The following is a 16231-nucleotide window of genomic DNA, read 5'->3' as shown; positions in this document are numbered from 1 at the left end:
AGACCCTTTTCAGCTGAAACGCCCGCCCGTAGATTCCCGCCCCCACCCCATCTCCTCTCCCGCATCCCCTCCAACCTCCTTTTGTGAGTTTACTGAATATTTCTTTCCAGCACTTTGATTATATTTCTCGCCATGAAAATTTGAAAGATAAATATGCCCTCGTCCTTTTGAGGGTTGTATTTGAATTCGGGTTCTTTCTACAGCAAGTTGTGCTTCTTTTTTCAGCAAGATAGTGATACCCAGCTGTCAAAGGTGATCACTGGCGGCAGGCAGGAAACGTCTGTGCAGGACGAAGCATGTGGTTAATTGTGGGCTTCTGCTTGGCCGGCTTCTTCTGCCTGCTGGACGGCTGGTCTTGGCTACGGACCCCATTTTCTGTGCTTAGAGCCCGGCTTCAGCCTGTGGTGCGGGACCTGCTGCAGGAGCAGACAGTGCATGGCCGGGTGATGCTGACGGACCTAGACTTCCTGCTGCATATGAACAACAGCCGCTACCTGCGCGAGGCGGACTTCGCGCGCTTCTCGCACTTCACGCGCTGCGGAATTTTCGGGGCGCTGCACGCGCTGGGCGCCGGCATAGTCATGGCCTCGTGCGCCACGCGCTTCCGACGCTCCCTGCGAGTGTTCGAACCTTTCGAGGTGCGCACGCGCTTGCTCTGCTGGGACGAGCGCGCCTTCTTCGTGGAGCAGCGATTCGTGAGTCCCAAGGACGGCCGTGTGTGCGCTGTAGTGCTCAGCCGCCAGCACATTCTGGACGGCTCTCCGGAGAAGATAGTACAGCACGTGTGCAAACGCAAGGTAAGAATGAAGCTCGGCTTCAGTAGCATAATAAGCATTTGCACTGCAAATTGATCTCACTTTTGTGAGAATTAAAGGTTCTGGCGTTGTAAATGATAATGTTTTTTCCCAACCAAATGAGTAAAAGAGAAAAGAAAATGAAACAGAAAGGATGAAAGAGAAAGTAGGAAAATTAAATGGAGATGGAACGAATATGAAGAAAGGGAACAACTTGGGTAAAAAGAAAATATAGGGTAAAATGGAAACCGCGCAATTAAGATAGAATGATCAAAAAGAGAAGTAGAGAAAGCAAAAATGTTCAAAAGATTAACAAATTAAAGAAAGCAAGAAATAGAGAAAAATAAACGGAACAAGCATTTATAATGCAATAGTTCTCGCATTAGTGAGTTAAAGCTATTGGCATTGCTGATAATAATAATGCCACGTCAATAGCTCAAACTTTCAGTAATGCAAGACCTTTTGCATTCAAATGCTTGTTTGCAGAGGAGTTATTGGAAAACGTGTATGTTGTCCTTTGGTGTTTATGAAGTGATGTTTTACACTAAAATGGAACAATTGTGTGTTGCATTTGTTTTTGCTGTAGGAGATGTAGCCTAATGGCCCTATCTGCCGACATTGAAACTTGGAAATTACGTTTGTATCTAAATCTCAGATGAATACTCAGGAAACTGCCGCTAAAACGGCCATTACAAACCTGTCTGTATGTTAAAAGAAAATGCAAATGCTGTGTGAAACTTTGTTTACACTGATAGTTTATAATGTAAATATCATAGTGGTGCTCATGCTATTGTACTTAGAAAGAAAAAAACGTTGCTTTGGCTAACTTTGTGTTGGTACAGGATTATCCTATGCACGGGAAGCTGGCATGTTGCCCTGCCCCTTGTGCCAGACTGCATTTATCTGTTATCCTGACTTTATTTTGTCAGTGGCGTCTGACATCCAACAGCTCCTTAAGACTTGTCCTCATTTTATTGAGACTAATTTATCTTTGAGAAGAGTGAGAGGGATATAGGAGGTGCCCCATGTGATCATAAAATGGCGGCCTAAAAGGGGGAGCCTTGTTGCTATACTCTCCTCCTCCTTGGGAGGCGAGCGGTCACTGGCTCAGGCCTCTAGCTGCCACATTGCTAAACAAACACCCCCCTTCGAGCAAAAGGTAACATTGGGACCGGCCGAATGTAACACCAATGTCAGAATTCCCTTGCCTGACCTCAAGATAGCTGGCATAGTAGTCCCTACCACGTTGTGCTACTACTCTGGGACATAAACCGGACTTCGACCTGACCTTAATCCGACCATGTTGAACTTTCATCCAACAGTGGAGACCTAGTTTTTTGGCTGATGCCCGGTGGAGCTACTTGATAGCTAAAGAGGAGATGAGTTGTGGACTTCCCCCTCGGCCTGTCACCTACCCAGCTGTACCATGGGCAGACTTTTCCCTTCGTCTCTCCGTCGTATCTCCCCCCCTACCCTCTTACCCTTCTACGCTCCTTTGACCTCGTCCTCAATTATCTTTATATGCTTCCTGCAACTGAGGTAACGTGTAACTGATGTGATTTTGAAACACTGTGGAAATTCATGTAAAGCGCTCTGATACGTTTGAGTCTAAACAGTTTTTTTCCTGAACGCTGAGACCTGAGCAACATCGCTGATGCCCGGTGGAGCTGCTAGACAGCTGTAGAGGGGATTGGCCCTGGTTTCCCCCTCGACCGTCACCTACCCAGCCGGACATTGGACACAGTTCCTCCTTGTCTCCCTGCTTTTGGCTACTTCCTCATCTCCCTCCCTCCTACGGACTCTCGCAACATTGTTTTTGTTACTGTACTTTACTATGCTCCTGTAACTGATGGAACTTGTAACGCAACAACCCTAAATGTAAAGCGCTCTGATACGCCCTGGGGTCTGGTTCGTGCTATATGAAACATTAAACAAATTAACAACAAACTAATCTAGCATGTGCACAATGACCTATGCCTGCCCTGGGTTATGAGAGTTTCTTTACTTGCCCTATGACCTGGAGGGCCACACCAAGCTTGCCCTCATCTGTGACAGAGGCCAATTGTCACTGGTATTGTGTTTAGTTTGTAGAGCGGTGATAGCTGCATACTTGTGGTGCACATGTGTACAGTTCTGCTTCTATTCACTTGCCAAGTCCTTTGCACTAACACCCTGAGTGTGTGTGTGAAGCATATTAGCGTGTGCAGCCCATGTGCTACTAATATGCTGTATACGAGTGAGCCAGAGTAATGGAGACCAGGTTACCAGTGGGATCCTTTTTTGTACGGATCTGGCTTCACCTTGCAGAAGATGGAGGGTGAGGACATTGCTCTCTCACAGTGGCTGGGTATTGCTCACATTTCTGTAGCTGAAGTGTGGAGTCTTAGACACTGAAATTAGGGAAGTGGAGGCAGTGCTCCTTTAGATATTGTATGTGGCCCTTTTGGTTGGCAATAATCTGCTGATTAGTCTCCCTGAGCACTGCCTTTATATGGATGGTAGGAGTGAGGGCTGGGACTACAGACTGTTATGTGAAAGGTGAGGAAACCTTTAGGTGAGGTCTACCCTCTTGTCTTTCCCTGATTACTCCTTCAGTTGGGCTGAGGACAGCTAAGTGCAGAAACATTTATTTATTTATTTATTTATTTATTTATTTATTTGTGGTTTTTGTAGAGCGCAGCACTCATCCCGAGGGATATCACGGCGCTTATACCAAGCGGACACTACTGAGGACTGAGGCAATAGGACCTAACAATAAATATGAAAGAGGTGGGTTTTCAGCTTTTTCCGAAACAAGAGATAATTTGTGGTGTCTGAGGTCATCTGGAAGCTCATTCCACCTCCTGGCAGCCAGATAAGAGAAGCAGCGGCCACCTGTTCTAGCTTTATAAATGCGTTTCATCCTAGCTGATGCTTATTGAGCTGATCGTAGGTTCCTGGTGGGGACGTAGAATTCAATCTTCCCTGAGAGAATGGTGGGGCCCGTCCTATGCAGGACCCTATGGGCATGGCAAAGTAGTTTGAAAGCAGCCCTCTGACGCATTGGAAACCAATGAAGAGTATTCAGACATTCCGATGCCGAGTCTAGCCTGCCCTTGTCGCAAATAAGTCTCGCAGCCGAGTTCTGCAGTACCTGTAGTCGAGAGAATAGATGTTCATTCATCCCCACAAATAGCGCATTCCCATAGTCCAGGCGGCTAACCAATAGGGCCTGTGTTACTGAACGTCTACAGTCCAGGGGTATCCTGGGAAAAAGCCTGGCTAATAGTTTCAAAGTGGCAAAGCCCTTGCCACAGAGGGATCGCACATGATCTTTCATGGATAATTCATCATCCATGATAATCCCCAAGTTTCTAGCATGTTGTTTAGGAATAGGGGCTGAACCCAACAAGGGCGGCCACCATGAGATGTCCCACACTCGCTTGGCACCACCAAATAAAAGGATCTCGGACTTCCCCGCATTCAGTTTTAAACAGTGGGCATGCATCCATTGGGCCATTTCTGAAAGACAGCCATGGAGTTTGGTCTTGATAATATCCGGCTTCTCATTCAGGGCCACGGTCAACTGCGTGTCATCCGCATATGAGCAAATGCCGATGCCCCACTTCCTTCCAATGTCGGCTAAAGATGACATATATACATTGAAAAGAGTGGGGCTCAGCGAGGCGCCCTGGGGTACTCCGCAGTCGATGGAAGTGGGCCTAGATTGGAACTGACCCATATGGACCGCCTGGGTGCGATTACTCAAAAAAGAGTAAAGCCATTTCAAGGCGTTAGATTGGACTCCTTTCTGCCGAAGTATATCCTACAGACAGTGGTGGGACACCGTGTCAAACGCCGCTGACAGGTCAAGCAGTATCAGTGCCACCGCTCCTTCTTGATCAGTGGAGGATCTGATACTGTCCGACACTGCCAGCAACGTTGCCTCGGTGCTATTGCTGGCTCTAAAGCCCGTCTGGGAGGGATCCAAGAGAAGATTATCTTCCAGGTATTTTGTCAGCTGGGCATTGACCAATTTCTCCAGGACCGTAGAAAGATAAGGGAGCTGAGAAATGGGTCTGTAGTTCTCTGGATTGAAAATATCGGATCCAGCTTTCTTCAAGAGAGGAATCACAGCAGCATGCTTCCAGGCATCGGGGAAGGTAGCAGTACTGAGCGATTTGTTAAAAAGTTGTGTAATTAAAGGGCAGATTGTAGATGCAATCTTAGAAAACACAAAATGGGGGCAGGGGTCCAAAGGGGAGCCAGATTTAACTGATAGCATGGCTATTCGAACATCTTCAGCTGATAGTAGTTCAAAGTCAGCCAGACGGGGTGCAATGCCCCCAGCAGACATAACTGCTGAGGTTTCCGTGTCTGGCAGACTATCAAAGGGTTTGTCAAAATAACTATTAACAGGCTGAGGAGAAAAGGTTGAATAGATTTTCTTAATTTTTTCCGAAAAGAAGGTGCTGATGCGATTGCAAGCTTCAGTCGTGGGGGTGTTTGTCTGGTGGGTTTGCTCAGTTCCTTCACTATCTTAAACAGTTCTTTCGCAGAATTACTATTCTCTTGGATACGTTGAGTAAAATGATCCTTCATAGCATGTTTGATGGCCAGGTTGTATTGTTTTCGGTTCTGGACATAGTTTAATTTAGCAACATGGTCCTTGGACTGTCTTCAAAGGTGTTCAAGCCTTTGGCATTCTCTTTTAAGATTTTTTAAATGAGGAGTATACCATTTCTCCGTTGGAGCCTTTATCCTGGATATGCGCATTGGGGCTAACTTATCTAGGGTTTGCAGAATGCCTGCATCTAAAGATGCGACATCTGTACAGACGGAAGAGTCTGGCAGGAATTCAGGTTTGGCCTCCTGGAAGTGTTTGGCAAAGTTAGGTTCCTCAATTAGTCTCCATGCTCGTTTAGATGTTCTGTGAGTGATACTTAGTTTCTTAGTTTTATGAGGGAGGTCAAATGAGAAAGAAATAAGAAAATGATCCGACCACGATAAGGGCTGGACCTCAGATATATGAGTTGACTCTATGTTGGTAAAAAGTAGGTCCAATGTGTGGCCCGCTATATGAGTAGGGCCTACTACCCACTGTCTGAGATTTAATGTCTCCATATCGTCTTTTAATTGGGAGGTAGCCAGAGTGTTTATTTTCTCAAAATGGATATTAAAATCGCCAACAATAAGGTAGTTCTTAAATTTTAGGCAGAGAGGTAACAGCTGATTGAGTAGTTTAGCGCCAAAATTGGTTTGTAGTCCAGGGGGATTGTAAACTACGGCTCCTGCTAGTATGGTAGAGCCCTCATGGCATGCTCTGAAGGCTAGGGTCTGATGTTCACTGTAAGAGACTATTGGTTCCACCTGACATGTCAAGTGCTGCCTGAATATCACAGCTACGCCCCCTCCTCTTTTAACAGATCTCTCTTGTGTAATGATCTTGTAATTACAGGGGAGGGCGTTTGCTAGGTCGGGGTGTTATTATCAGACAGCCAGGTTTCGGTAATAAAAACCAGGTCTGGGGATTTAGAGGTACGTAAATCCCAAACGTCCAGAGCGTGTCTGGGTAGGGATCTAGCATTAAAGTATAGGCAGCTGAGATTCGCATTATGAAAAATATAAGTCGAGTGAAGGCCCGATGGGAGAGAAACCATGCTACACCAATGACACGCGAGGCAGGAAAGGGGCCATAAGATAGCCCAGGTTCTGCGTGAAAACAAGCCCTACCAACATTATCTGCATTGCTTGCATAGGCCAGTAACTCACCTCGGGTGTAGTGAATAGAGGGGGAAGCACACTGGTTGAGACCGGCAGGGGGTGTGGGCCCGGGTCCCGGCCGGTCGCGGACGGGCCCAGACGGGCTTACCTTAGGCGCACCTTCGGCGCGCCATTGACGCGCCCGCTGCACCTCGGCCAACACGTCTGATTAAGTAGGGGGAGGGAAGCGCGGGCTCCTGCCTCCGCCCTCCAGCTCTCAGGGGCTGACCCCTGATTGGTCTGCCGGTCTGCCTAACTGCAGATTGGCAGCCGGCAGACATCACTCCATTTTGAGCCTCAGTTGTTGTTATTGCAGAATGGAGATAACTGTGCTGTGAGGGACATCACTCTACACACAGGCTGTTTCTCGAGAATAACCTGAAATGGACACTGGAAATAGGAGAAACACCAACCTGGTTATACCGTTTGAGGCAGTGCATACACGTCTCCTATTTGCTAGTGGTGTATAAAAGTGGTATCCAAACTACCCTAATTTGTTCCAATTCCAAGTCCTCTATGGCCTAGGAAGGGAGTGCTCCTCAAAGTGCTCAGAGGACTGCTCTGCAACCATGGTTGGTGCCATTTTCACTGTGTTGAGGGGATATCACCTGAAGTCTGGTTCTCTTTCTAGAAGAGCTGTGCATGTGCCCTAAAGCTCGTAGAAGCCTGCCTGCTTAGACTGAAGGAATCTGCCTTGTCTTTCAGGTGGAAAGATTTCCCTGGTGATTGTGCGACACCCAGAAGAAGCATGACTAATCAGGAGCAATCCAGGAGCACCTTGGTACCAGTGGGCCTCCTACCCCCTCCCCCATTCCCTCACCTCTTCCCCCCGGGTCTGTGAGTGCGTATCTGTGAATGGCCCTTGCAGAGCTTCATCTGCTATATTGCGGAGTGGCCCATGTGGGGCTGCATCTGAAATATTGCTGAATGGCCCAGGGGCCGAATCTGCTAAGGGCCCAACTGGGGGCTACACCTGCCGCCCAGTTAGCCCAGGCATGGGCTACAACTGCACCTTCCTACTATCTGGTAGTGTCTGCATCTCAGCATGCCGATCTTCTTGCTACTGACTGCACGGGTTACATTGTGCTGCTCCATCCAGGCTACCGTGACTGCAAAATGATTGGTGAGTGCTGACAAATGTGGACCTGTATCGGGTGTCCTCCATGAGTCCAATCCTTACAGAGAAAACATTTCTCTGTGGAGACGTTACATTGACGACGTCCTCTGTATCTGGACAGGTACAGAGGACCGGCTCAATACATTCTTACAATGGCTGAATCAAGTGGACCCGAGCCTCCGGTTCACCTGGTCTATCAGTAATGTCTCTGCGGTGTATCTCGACGTAGATATTACTGCGACTGACTTCAAGTTGCCAACCAGCGTACACCACAAGGCTACAGACAGGAACTCCCTCCTCCATTACCATTCGTTCCATCCGAGGTCGTTACGGGATAATCTCCCGGTTGGACAATTTCTGCGATATTGCTGGAACTGTTCATCCACTGAAACCTTTCTAGAGCAGTCCTCTGAACTTGTTACTAAGCTGCAACAGCGGGACTATCCAGCCAAAGTCATTAGACATGCACGTAAGAGGGCTTTGAACACCCCGAGAGAAGCACTACTGGAGCGCAATGTAAAAGAGAAACAAGTGTGCTTGCCAGTAGTGACTACCTTTGATCCCTTGTCAAGTAAAATCAGGCAGATCATAAGGAAAAATTGGTCTATCCTTGATACAGGGGAGAGTAAGATGCCAACTCCGCGTTTTGCCTTTAAAAGAGCCCCGAATCTACGGGATAAATTGGTCCACACACGGAATCGGAGTACTGTCAATACCAGCACCATACCTGCTGTAAATTATCCATGTGGGAGTTGTTCTGTCTGTGGGCTCACAGAAGCCACTAAGACTGTTAGTTTACGTGGTGGCAGGACTTGGTTTCTCAACCGATTTTAGCAACTGCAACACGACACACGTTATCTATAGACTGATGTGCAGTTGCGGTCTATACTATATTGGCCTGACTACCCGCAAAATAAAAATACGTGTGCAGGAACATCTGAGCACCATCCGTGCAAAGAAATTGACCACGCGGTTGGTACAACATTTTAATACATCAGGACATGACCCTAGGGAGCTGAAGTGGACCGTCCTTGAAAAAGTGGTGGGCGACTCACACAACCTGGAGAATATCCTGGCAAAAAAGGAGGCGAAATGGATATATTTGGAAAGGGCGGACCGTGAGGGACTCAACGAAAACATTGAGTGGAACAAAGTTAGTAGGCGTTGACAGGGCTCTGTCACACGCCTCTCGTTCCATTCTGGAGTCCCCAGTTAACATTCATTCTTCCTTCCTGAGGTATTGCACACTGGACATCTAGCATCGGATATTCAGCCCTTTGACTCCTCTCTTTTTCCCCCCCCTGGCATCAGTGGTTCCCCATCGATGCTCTCGATCTTCTCCCAGTGGTGCATACATATACACTGGCATATTCCCTGTACCAGTGTTTTCACATAGCCAGCCAACGCAGCGTGTGGGGCATACATATACACTGGCACTTCCTCTGCACTAATGTTTTCACATAGCCAGCCTATACGCAGCGTATGATTAGCAATTTTAGTAAAAACTGTTTTGGTATCTGGTGGCCTTAATATCCGGCAGTGGCAAATTGCAGCTGGTCCCGGATCCCTGTTTAGAGCGGTTTTCATTTCGAAAATAGGAAACTGGGCTAACTTAGTCTATGCCGGGTAATAAGGAATAGCGAGCGCTGGAGTCACAGGGAAGGACTAGAACCCGTCCCAAGATGGCCGCCACACGCAGCGTGAGGGGCGGGGCTCCGCTCCCCCGGGTTACTTCCTGTCCAACACACAGCCTGTGTGTGTGGACCGTCGGAAGCGCCGGAGGGACGCGGCTTTAGTAAGAGTGTGGTTGTGATTGTGATTGAGTGAATATATGCGGTTGGAACTGCACAAGTTTAAATTTGGTATCGCTGCGCATTTACAACGCCATAATAACATGGAGTGCAGGTGTGGATATTCACATACCACGCTAGGCAGATTTAAACACGGGGAAACTCGAAACAATATATGCAGTATGTGATATATACAAACGCTTGGTCTGTATGTTAATATGACGAATAACGTTGGTGGGTATTTTTGGCGCCTTACAATATCTTATCGCCAGGCATCACAGAAATAGTATTGAAGGTGGGGGGCGCTGGTCATCATATGAATGGACATCGATTCCGGTTGTGTGTAATGGAGTGACTGTACTCTTAACAATCGTGGTGATTCTGAAACTGTTTTAACTTGAACAGGTGACTGATTTGCTCGGGTCACGGTTACGGACACGTGAACATTTGGCACGGTGTCCTGAGGAGTGACGCTGGTATGTGCTGACATAGTGCACTCCAGGTAAATTAGCCTTAAACTGTGTGCCCATATACGCTGCACTGGTAATGCCTCTTTGTTGAGGTGTCTGAATGACGCCTTGAGCGTTTTTCTGTTTTACTTATCACACAGGTCCAGTATAACGTGAAAAGATTGAGAATAGAAAACCCCTCATATGCCCTGATGAAATCGCCACAAGAAGGAGCGATGAAACATGTCGGCTTGAGGAGATAAATTCTGATGGTATATAAGTAACCATTTTTAACTAGTAGTGCTTCGCTGCATCAGAATAAAACGGTATCAGCAAGCAAAGCACCACTACACAATTTATTCGTTTTTTTGGTGTGGTTTGTTTGGGGTTCTGTTGCGTGTCTTTGGACACTCTTAACAGGTATCAGTGTTTTGATACGTTGGTCACTATTTGTGTTTTTCCTTCACTATTCTCACGTCCGCACTACTTTTCTGTTGAGTGCACGTTTGTCTTTTCATAATAGAGAGAGTCGCCAATGATGAGAAGCGGGTATACCGGGAACCCCCTCGGGTTGTTCTACCGTGAGGTACTCTCTCTATCTCTCACACTTTTCTTTGGGTGAATGATCTGGTCCTGTGTGATTTTATATTGGTATAGAATACATCCAGACCCTTGGATTTATGGTATTGGACATATTCCAGGTAGTATTGAAAAGTTATATCTCTACCCGGTCTACGTTATATATGGATGTTGACAGTTGGGTGAGGCATTGACTGTTTGAATACTGTTTGAGTGGGGGGCTGCCTCGCCCATTCCCTTCCCCCTCTACCCCTTCAGATTGTGCCAAAGAAACTCAACCAAAAGTAGGCCACTGGTCTCACATTTTGTTCTTGTGAGCTAATTTAGGGGCTTTAGGGGCACATGTGGGTGTCTTGCCTGGGTTCCAGATAGTCCTGAAGCAACCCTGAGAGGACTTGATCTTCCCATGAAGGAATAAGTCTAAAAGGTTTAAGACCGCACACATGCGAGCTAAGGGGGATTGTACTGCACATGGGCCTTATTCATGCTACCCCTGAGTAAACCTTGCAAAGAAGGGGTGAATTCAGAACCAGAGTAGAGAGGCTGGAAGACTGGTGACAGAGAGAAAACAGGGTGGGTGCAGTGCCAACCAAATATGGCGTCCAGAGACATTACATTGTTATGACTATTATAGTGTGCAGTATTCATTGCTGCTGTGTGCCTGCGGTACTTTCTTTCTTGCGAACAAAAACACTGTGTGGAACTTTTCTTTATTGGGTGGGTTGATTGGTTGATGCACTCTAAGTGTGAGCACCCCACACCTTCTCCCTGAAAAGCATGTGACAGCTCGTCCTCGCTATCCTGGGGATCAGGTACAGAAAGGGTTGTCCTTGGTCGAGTTTGCAGAGCCCTAGTAGGACAGGCCCCTGAACATCAGAGGCAAGCAACCTCAACCCCTAAACCGGTCTAATACCTCAGATTTACTCCTTTCACTGATGGATTACACACAAGCACTTCAACTCGCTGAGGAATCTTATTAGCATAGTCATTATAATGAAGATCAAAAGTACCCAATCAGACGCGCGCATTGATATTTGTTACAAGGATGAATACGTAGCCATGAGGTATAATTCAAGTAGAGGTTTATTTAAGCTTGGATGCAAGATGGTAGTTACGATAATTCAAGGCCCTAGCAGGAGCAGCATCCTAGCTGCTCAGCCCACAGTCTCCAACTGTCTCTCTCTCACACAACCAGGCACTCCAGCATTCTGCTCACTCGTCAACATTCTAACATTCCACATCCACATCCACATCACATTCATACTGGCTGAGCAGCAGGGAAAAGAGAAATCATGGTACAACACATCCCCTTCCCTTGGAAACACATTAAATAAAGAAGGTTACAAAATTGCACCATAAAAGTACAATGCCAGAGAAATATGCAATGTACACATGGAGATAACTAAATAAAGATCCAATAGATAGATTTACAGCATGGAGGAGAAACAAACAAGGAGCAAATGATGACCTCAAATGTACAAGAAGTGCAGAAAGAAGTATGAAAGAAATCTGCAAAGACAAATGAAAAATTACAAGAGTAAAAGAACGAAGAATGGGAGAATTGTACACTTCCCAACAATATATTACTAAACCTAGAAATTCCACAGTAGTAACATTGTGCAGGGCTGGGAGAATGGAGGACACTAAGGACGTGTAAATACCTAACGACTCGTCCCCTTCTACACACTACCAATTCTGAAGACATTTCGCAATGGTAATATTGTACAGGACTGGGAGAATGGGGGATATCAAAGAGATGTAAATCCGTAGACACTCACCCCCGTCTATACACATTTTCGTGGTAAAGCTGTGCAGGACTGGGAGAATGAAGGGCATTAACAAGATATGTGTTCCTCACCACTCACCCCCTTCTGTACACCACACATGCTCAACCATAGGTTAATAAAAGTAAGAGGAAACAAGACGTGAACAAATTCCTAGGTGAGTACTTGTAAAGCGCGCTACTTACCCGTGAGGGTCTCAAGGCGCTGAGGGGAGGAGGTGCCACTAGTGCTCGAAGAGCCAGGTCTTGAGGAGTCTTCTGAAGGCGAGTAGGTCTTGGGTCTGTTGTAGGTGGGTGGGGAGAGTGTTCCAGGTCTTGGCGGCGAGGTAGGAGAAGGATCTGCCGCCGGAGGTTGTTCGTTGGATGCGAGGGACAGCGGCGAGGGCGAGGCTGGCGGAGCAGAGCTGGCGGGTGGGGGTGTAGAAGCGGAGTCTGCTGTTCAGGTAGGCTGGTCTGGCGTTGTGGAGTACTTTGTGTGCGTGGGACAGGAGCTTGAAGGTGATCCTCTTGTCGACGGGGAGCCAGTGTAGGGCTCTCAGGTGGGGGTAATGTGGCTGCAGCGGGGGATGTTGATGATCAGTCAGGCGGAGGTGTTTTGGAAGCGTTGTAGTCGACGTAGGTGTTTGGCTGGGTTTCCTGCGTAGAGTGCGTTGCCGTAGTCCAGTCTGCTGCTGACGAGGGCCTGTGTTACCGTTCTTCTTGTTTCGGTCGGGATCCACTTGTAGATCCTGCGGAGGGTGTTGTAGCAGGAGGAGGAGACGGCGTTGACCTGTTTGGACATGGAGAGGGAGGAGTCGAGGATGAATCTTATGTTGCGTACATGGTCGGTGGGTGTTGGTGCTGTTCCCAGTGTGGTCGGCCACCAGGAGTCGTCCCAGGCTGAGGGGGTAGGTCCAAGGATGAGTACCTCCATCTTGTCCGAGTTTAGCTTCAGAAGGCATTTGCTCATCCAGTCGGCGACGGCCTTCATTCCCTCGTGGAGGTTGGTTTTGGCGGTGTGCAGGTCCTTGTGTAGGGCACACAACCCAACGCACAAAGGCATAAAAGTATAGGGTATACAACCCATTGCACAAAAGCACTAAAGTATAGGGTACTCGACCCATAGCACAAAAGTATAGGGTACACAACCCATTGCACAAAGGCACCAAAGTATAGGCTACACGACCCATCGCACAAAGGCACAAAAGTATAGGGTACACGTTCCATTGCACAAAGGTACACAATTAAAGGGTACATGACCCATGTTTAAAGAGCGAAAAACCACACTCCCTATAAAATCAGGGTAAATGAAAAAAACACACTGAACACATTCTCAAGCATCATACAATACAGATGAGCTAGTAAATACTGATAACATCAGAGCAAACAAAACATATCACAACATGGCAGCACATACTGAGTTTGCAAGACAGGCAGCAACCAAAATAAAAGTTAAGTCTGCAAAATACCCAGCAGCAGCGTGGTTGTGTAACTCGAGAACAAATATTGTCAAAACCACACCCAATTGGAACATGGCATACAAGGTGGTAATGTAAGAATAACATGCAATAATAAATGGCAGCAATTAAAAAAACAAATGCTATAAATGATGGCACACAACAATGTCATTGATGAAGAATTGAAGAGTGGGAACAAAAACGGTAAGCTTATAAGAGTTTACAATTATATCCCACATGTGATGCTGAGTTGAGACTCGTGGTGGGCTGCTCATTTGACCAAATACCGGACATGGCTGGCTTCACGGTGAGCGCAACTGATGCACCCAGGTTCAAAGCAAAAACAATACGGCGAAGTTGAATATGAACAAAAGTAATGAAGGACTAGACAGTTGAATGCTCAAAAGGGTAAGGTCCCTGTTTTGATGTAAATCTTGTTGAGACAGGAGAAGCTGCTGGTTGCTCACCGCAGGGTGCTGCTCTGACTGTCACAATGCACCGCACACCTATATATTCAATGTTGATCATTGTGGACACTAGAATGATGTTCACAAGATGGATGCAAGGAAGGTTAAACGCCCAGGGCAGGCTGTCCAGATGGTAGAGGACACTGGTGGGTCTAGAGAGGCGTTGAATTTCTTACTTTTCAAGTTGCTTTAGTTCCAGTAGTTTCCAATTCAAGTAGTGTAGTTTTCAATTGAAATTTCTTCACCTCAGGTAAACTAGGAACCAGTACACGCGGGGCGTTTTCTCCAGATCGTCGCCAATGTTACAAGGATGAATACGTAGCCATGAGGTATAATTCAAATAGAGGTTTATTTAAGCTTAGATGCAAGATGGTAGTTAAGATAATTCAAGGCCCACCATGAGCAGCATCCTAGCTGCTCAGCCCATAGTGTCCAAGTCCAACTGTCTCTCTCACACACCAGGCACACCAGCATTCTGCTGACTCATCAACATTCTAACATTCCACATCATTCATACTGGCTGAGCAGCAGGGAAAAGAGAAATCAAGGTACAACAATATTCAGGACACTGATACGCCCCCTGCTGAAGCTTATTGTAGAAATGACTCCGGGTGATGAATGTTCAATAATGTTTATTCCAAGAAGAATAGCGCTAATCCCGCAGACATGAAAACAGCGCGGTGTCGCATAGCTCCACAGATTTCAACTGTCAAAACCTAACCGATTTATCTCCCTGCGTGTCACATGCGCGAGCCGAAGCATCAGTGCAGGCTTTGACATCACAGAGTGTCAATGCGCAAACAGCATGGACAAGATACTACACTTGTTCTTGCTGTTGACAATGCTGTGATTCTCTTTGGAACACCAAAGGGTGTATTTCTAATACTTATAAAAGCACGAGGCATGAAACCATGTTACCTCTTGAGACTGCATTTTTCTTTACACACATATTTAAGTGTCAGCTGCTTTCTTTACAGATTTTTCGTTTATAACGACTGTTGGACTTGGCCCTTATTGTCCTAAAATGTTTCGCTTTTTACTGACAAGGTGTGTCTGAACTGAAACTAATAAATGTTGTGCAATGGTGTACGCACCTTTATTTCCACCGTTGTAGAAATGCACCTTTGTAAAATGTCACTTTTAAAGTGGACGCCATTTCTCTCTGCTTGTGCCGCCTGCCTGAGGTGGGTTGGCGGTTTAGTGTTTGAAGTGACAGGGTGCCCTACACCTCCCCCACAGTGACAGTTGGGACTTGGACTGCCAGGAGCCTTCTAGAAGGTTCTAGCCCTTTCTGGTAGGTGGGGTGTATAAATAGCGGAGCTGGGATGCCATGTGCTCAGACTGAGCGTGAACCTGAATGAGAGGGGACACACTTTCCAGGAGGTACCGCCGCATGGGCCTGTGTGCGGGCCCCTGTGCCCAACTGTACCCCTCTGCTGTCCACAGGGTTGGGAAAGCCCTCCTAGTGGAGTGAAGACTGCTGACCCAGAAGGAGTGCCACTTTATGGGGGATGACTGTTCCTAGGAACTGCGGCCCTGTACTGATGAGTGCCCACTGACCGCTGATCTTGCCCAGTAATGCCTGATGCTCTCCTACCTAGCACCTCGTGAGCGCTGCCTGCTGGGTAGCGCCTGAAGAAGAAGAACACTGCATCTTACTGCCCAGGAGGTGAGGAGCTGACACCTGCAGCGCTGTGCTGCGAGAGCGCGATATTTCCAGTGACTGTGCCTTGCTGCCTGGCGCCTCGGGAGGGCTGTATGTCATTGCAGTGAAGAAGAGCGCTTGATCTTTACTGCCCAGGAGGTGAGGAGTGTGGCGCTACCTTTTTCTGTGGGGCCCTGGACTTGTGAGGTCCATATCTCCTTGGGAGCGCTATATTCAAAGTGCCAGGGGAAGAGGAGCTGATGCCTGCGGCGCTGTGTGGCCAAAGTGCTATATTTCAATTACCCCGCGTGTGTGCTGCCTTGTGGTGCTGCCTGGGAGAGCTGCTCATTTGGAAGGGCCGTGGAAGCCTACCCTGTGTTTTGCCACCCTCGCGGGTGTCCACCCCACTTTATTGCCGCCCTTTGGGTG

The 16231-nt window shown here is 47.3% G+C and overlaps 1 protein-coding gene across 1 annotated transcript in view; it reads left to right on the top strand.

Moving 5' to 3' along the window:
- The first annotated feature begins 209 nt into the window (after positions 1-209).
- Positions 210-16231, top strand: part of THEM6 (thioesterase superfamily member 6) — a 49033-nt gene continuing 33011 nt past the window's right edge. The window contains exon 1 of the mRNA XM_078686660.1: positions 210-797. Coding sequence (XP_078542786.1) covers positions 297-797 — 501 coding nt within the window. The 5' untranslated portion in view covers positions 210-296. The remainder of the gene's footprint in view (positions 798-16231) is intronic.

This window comes from Lissotriton helveticus, chromosome 4_1 (assembly GCF_964261635.1).
Source record: "Lissotriton helveticus chromosome 4_1, aLisHel1.1, whole genome shotgun sequence".
NCBI classification, from domain to species: Eukaryota; Metazoa; Chordata; class Amphibia; order Caudata; family Salamandridae; genus Lissotriton; species Lissotriton helveticus.
Note: the sequence above shows the minus strand (reverse complement) of the source record. Positions and strands in the feature narration are given on the sequence as shown.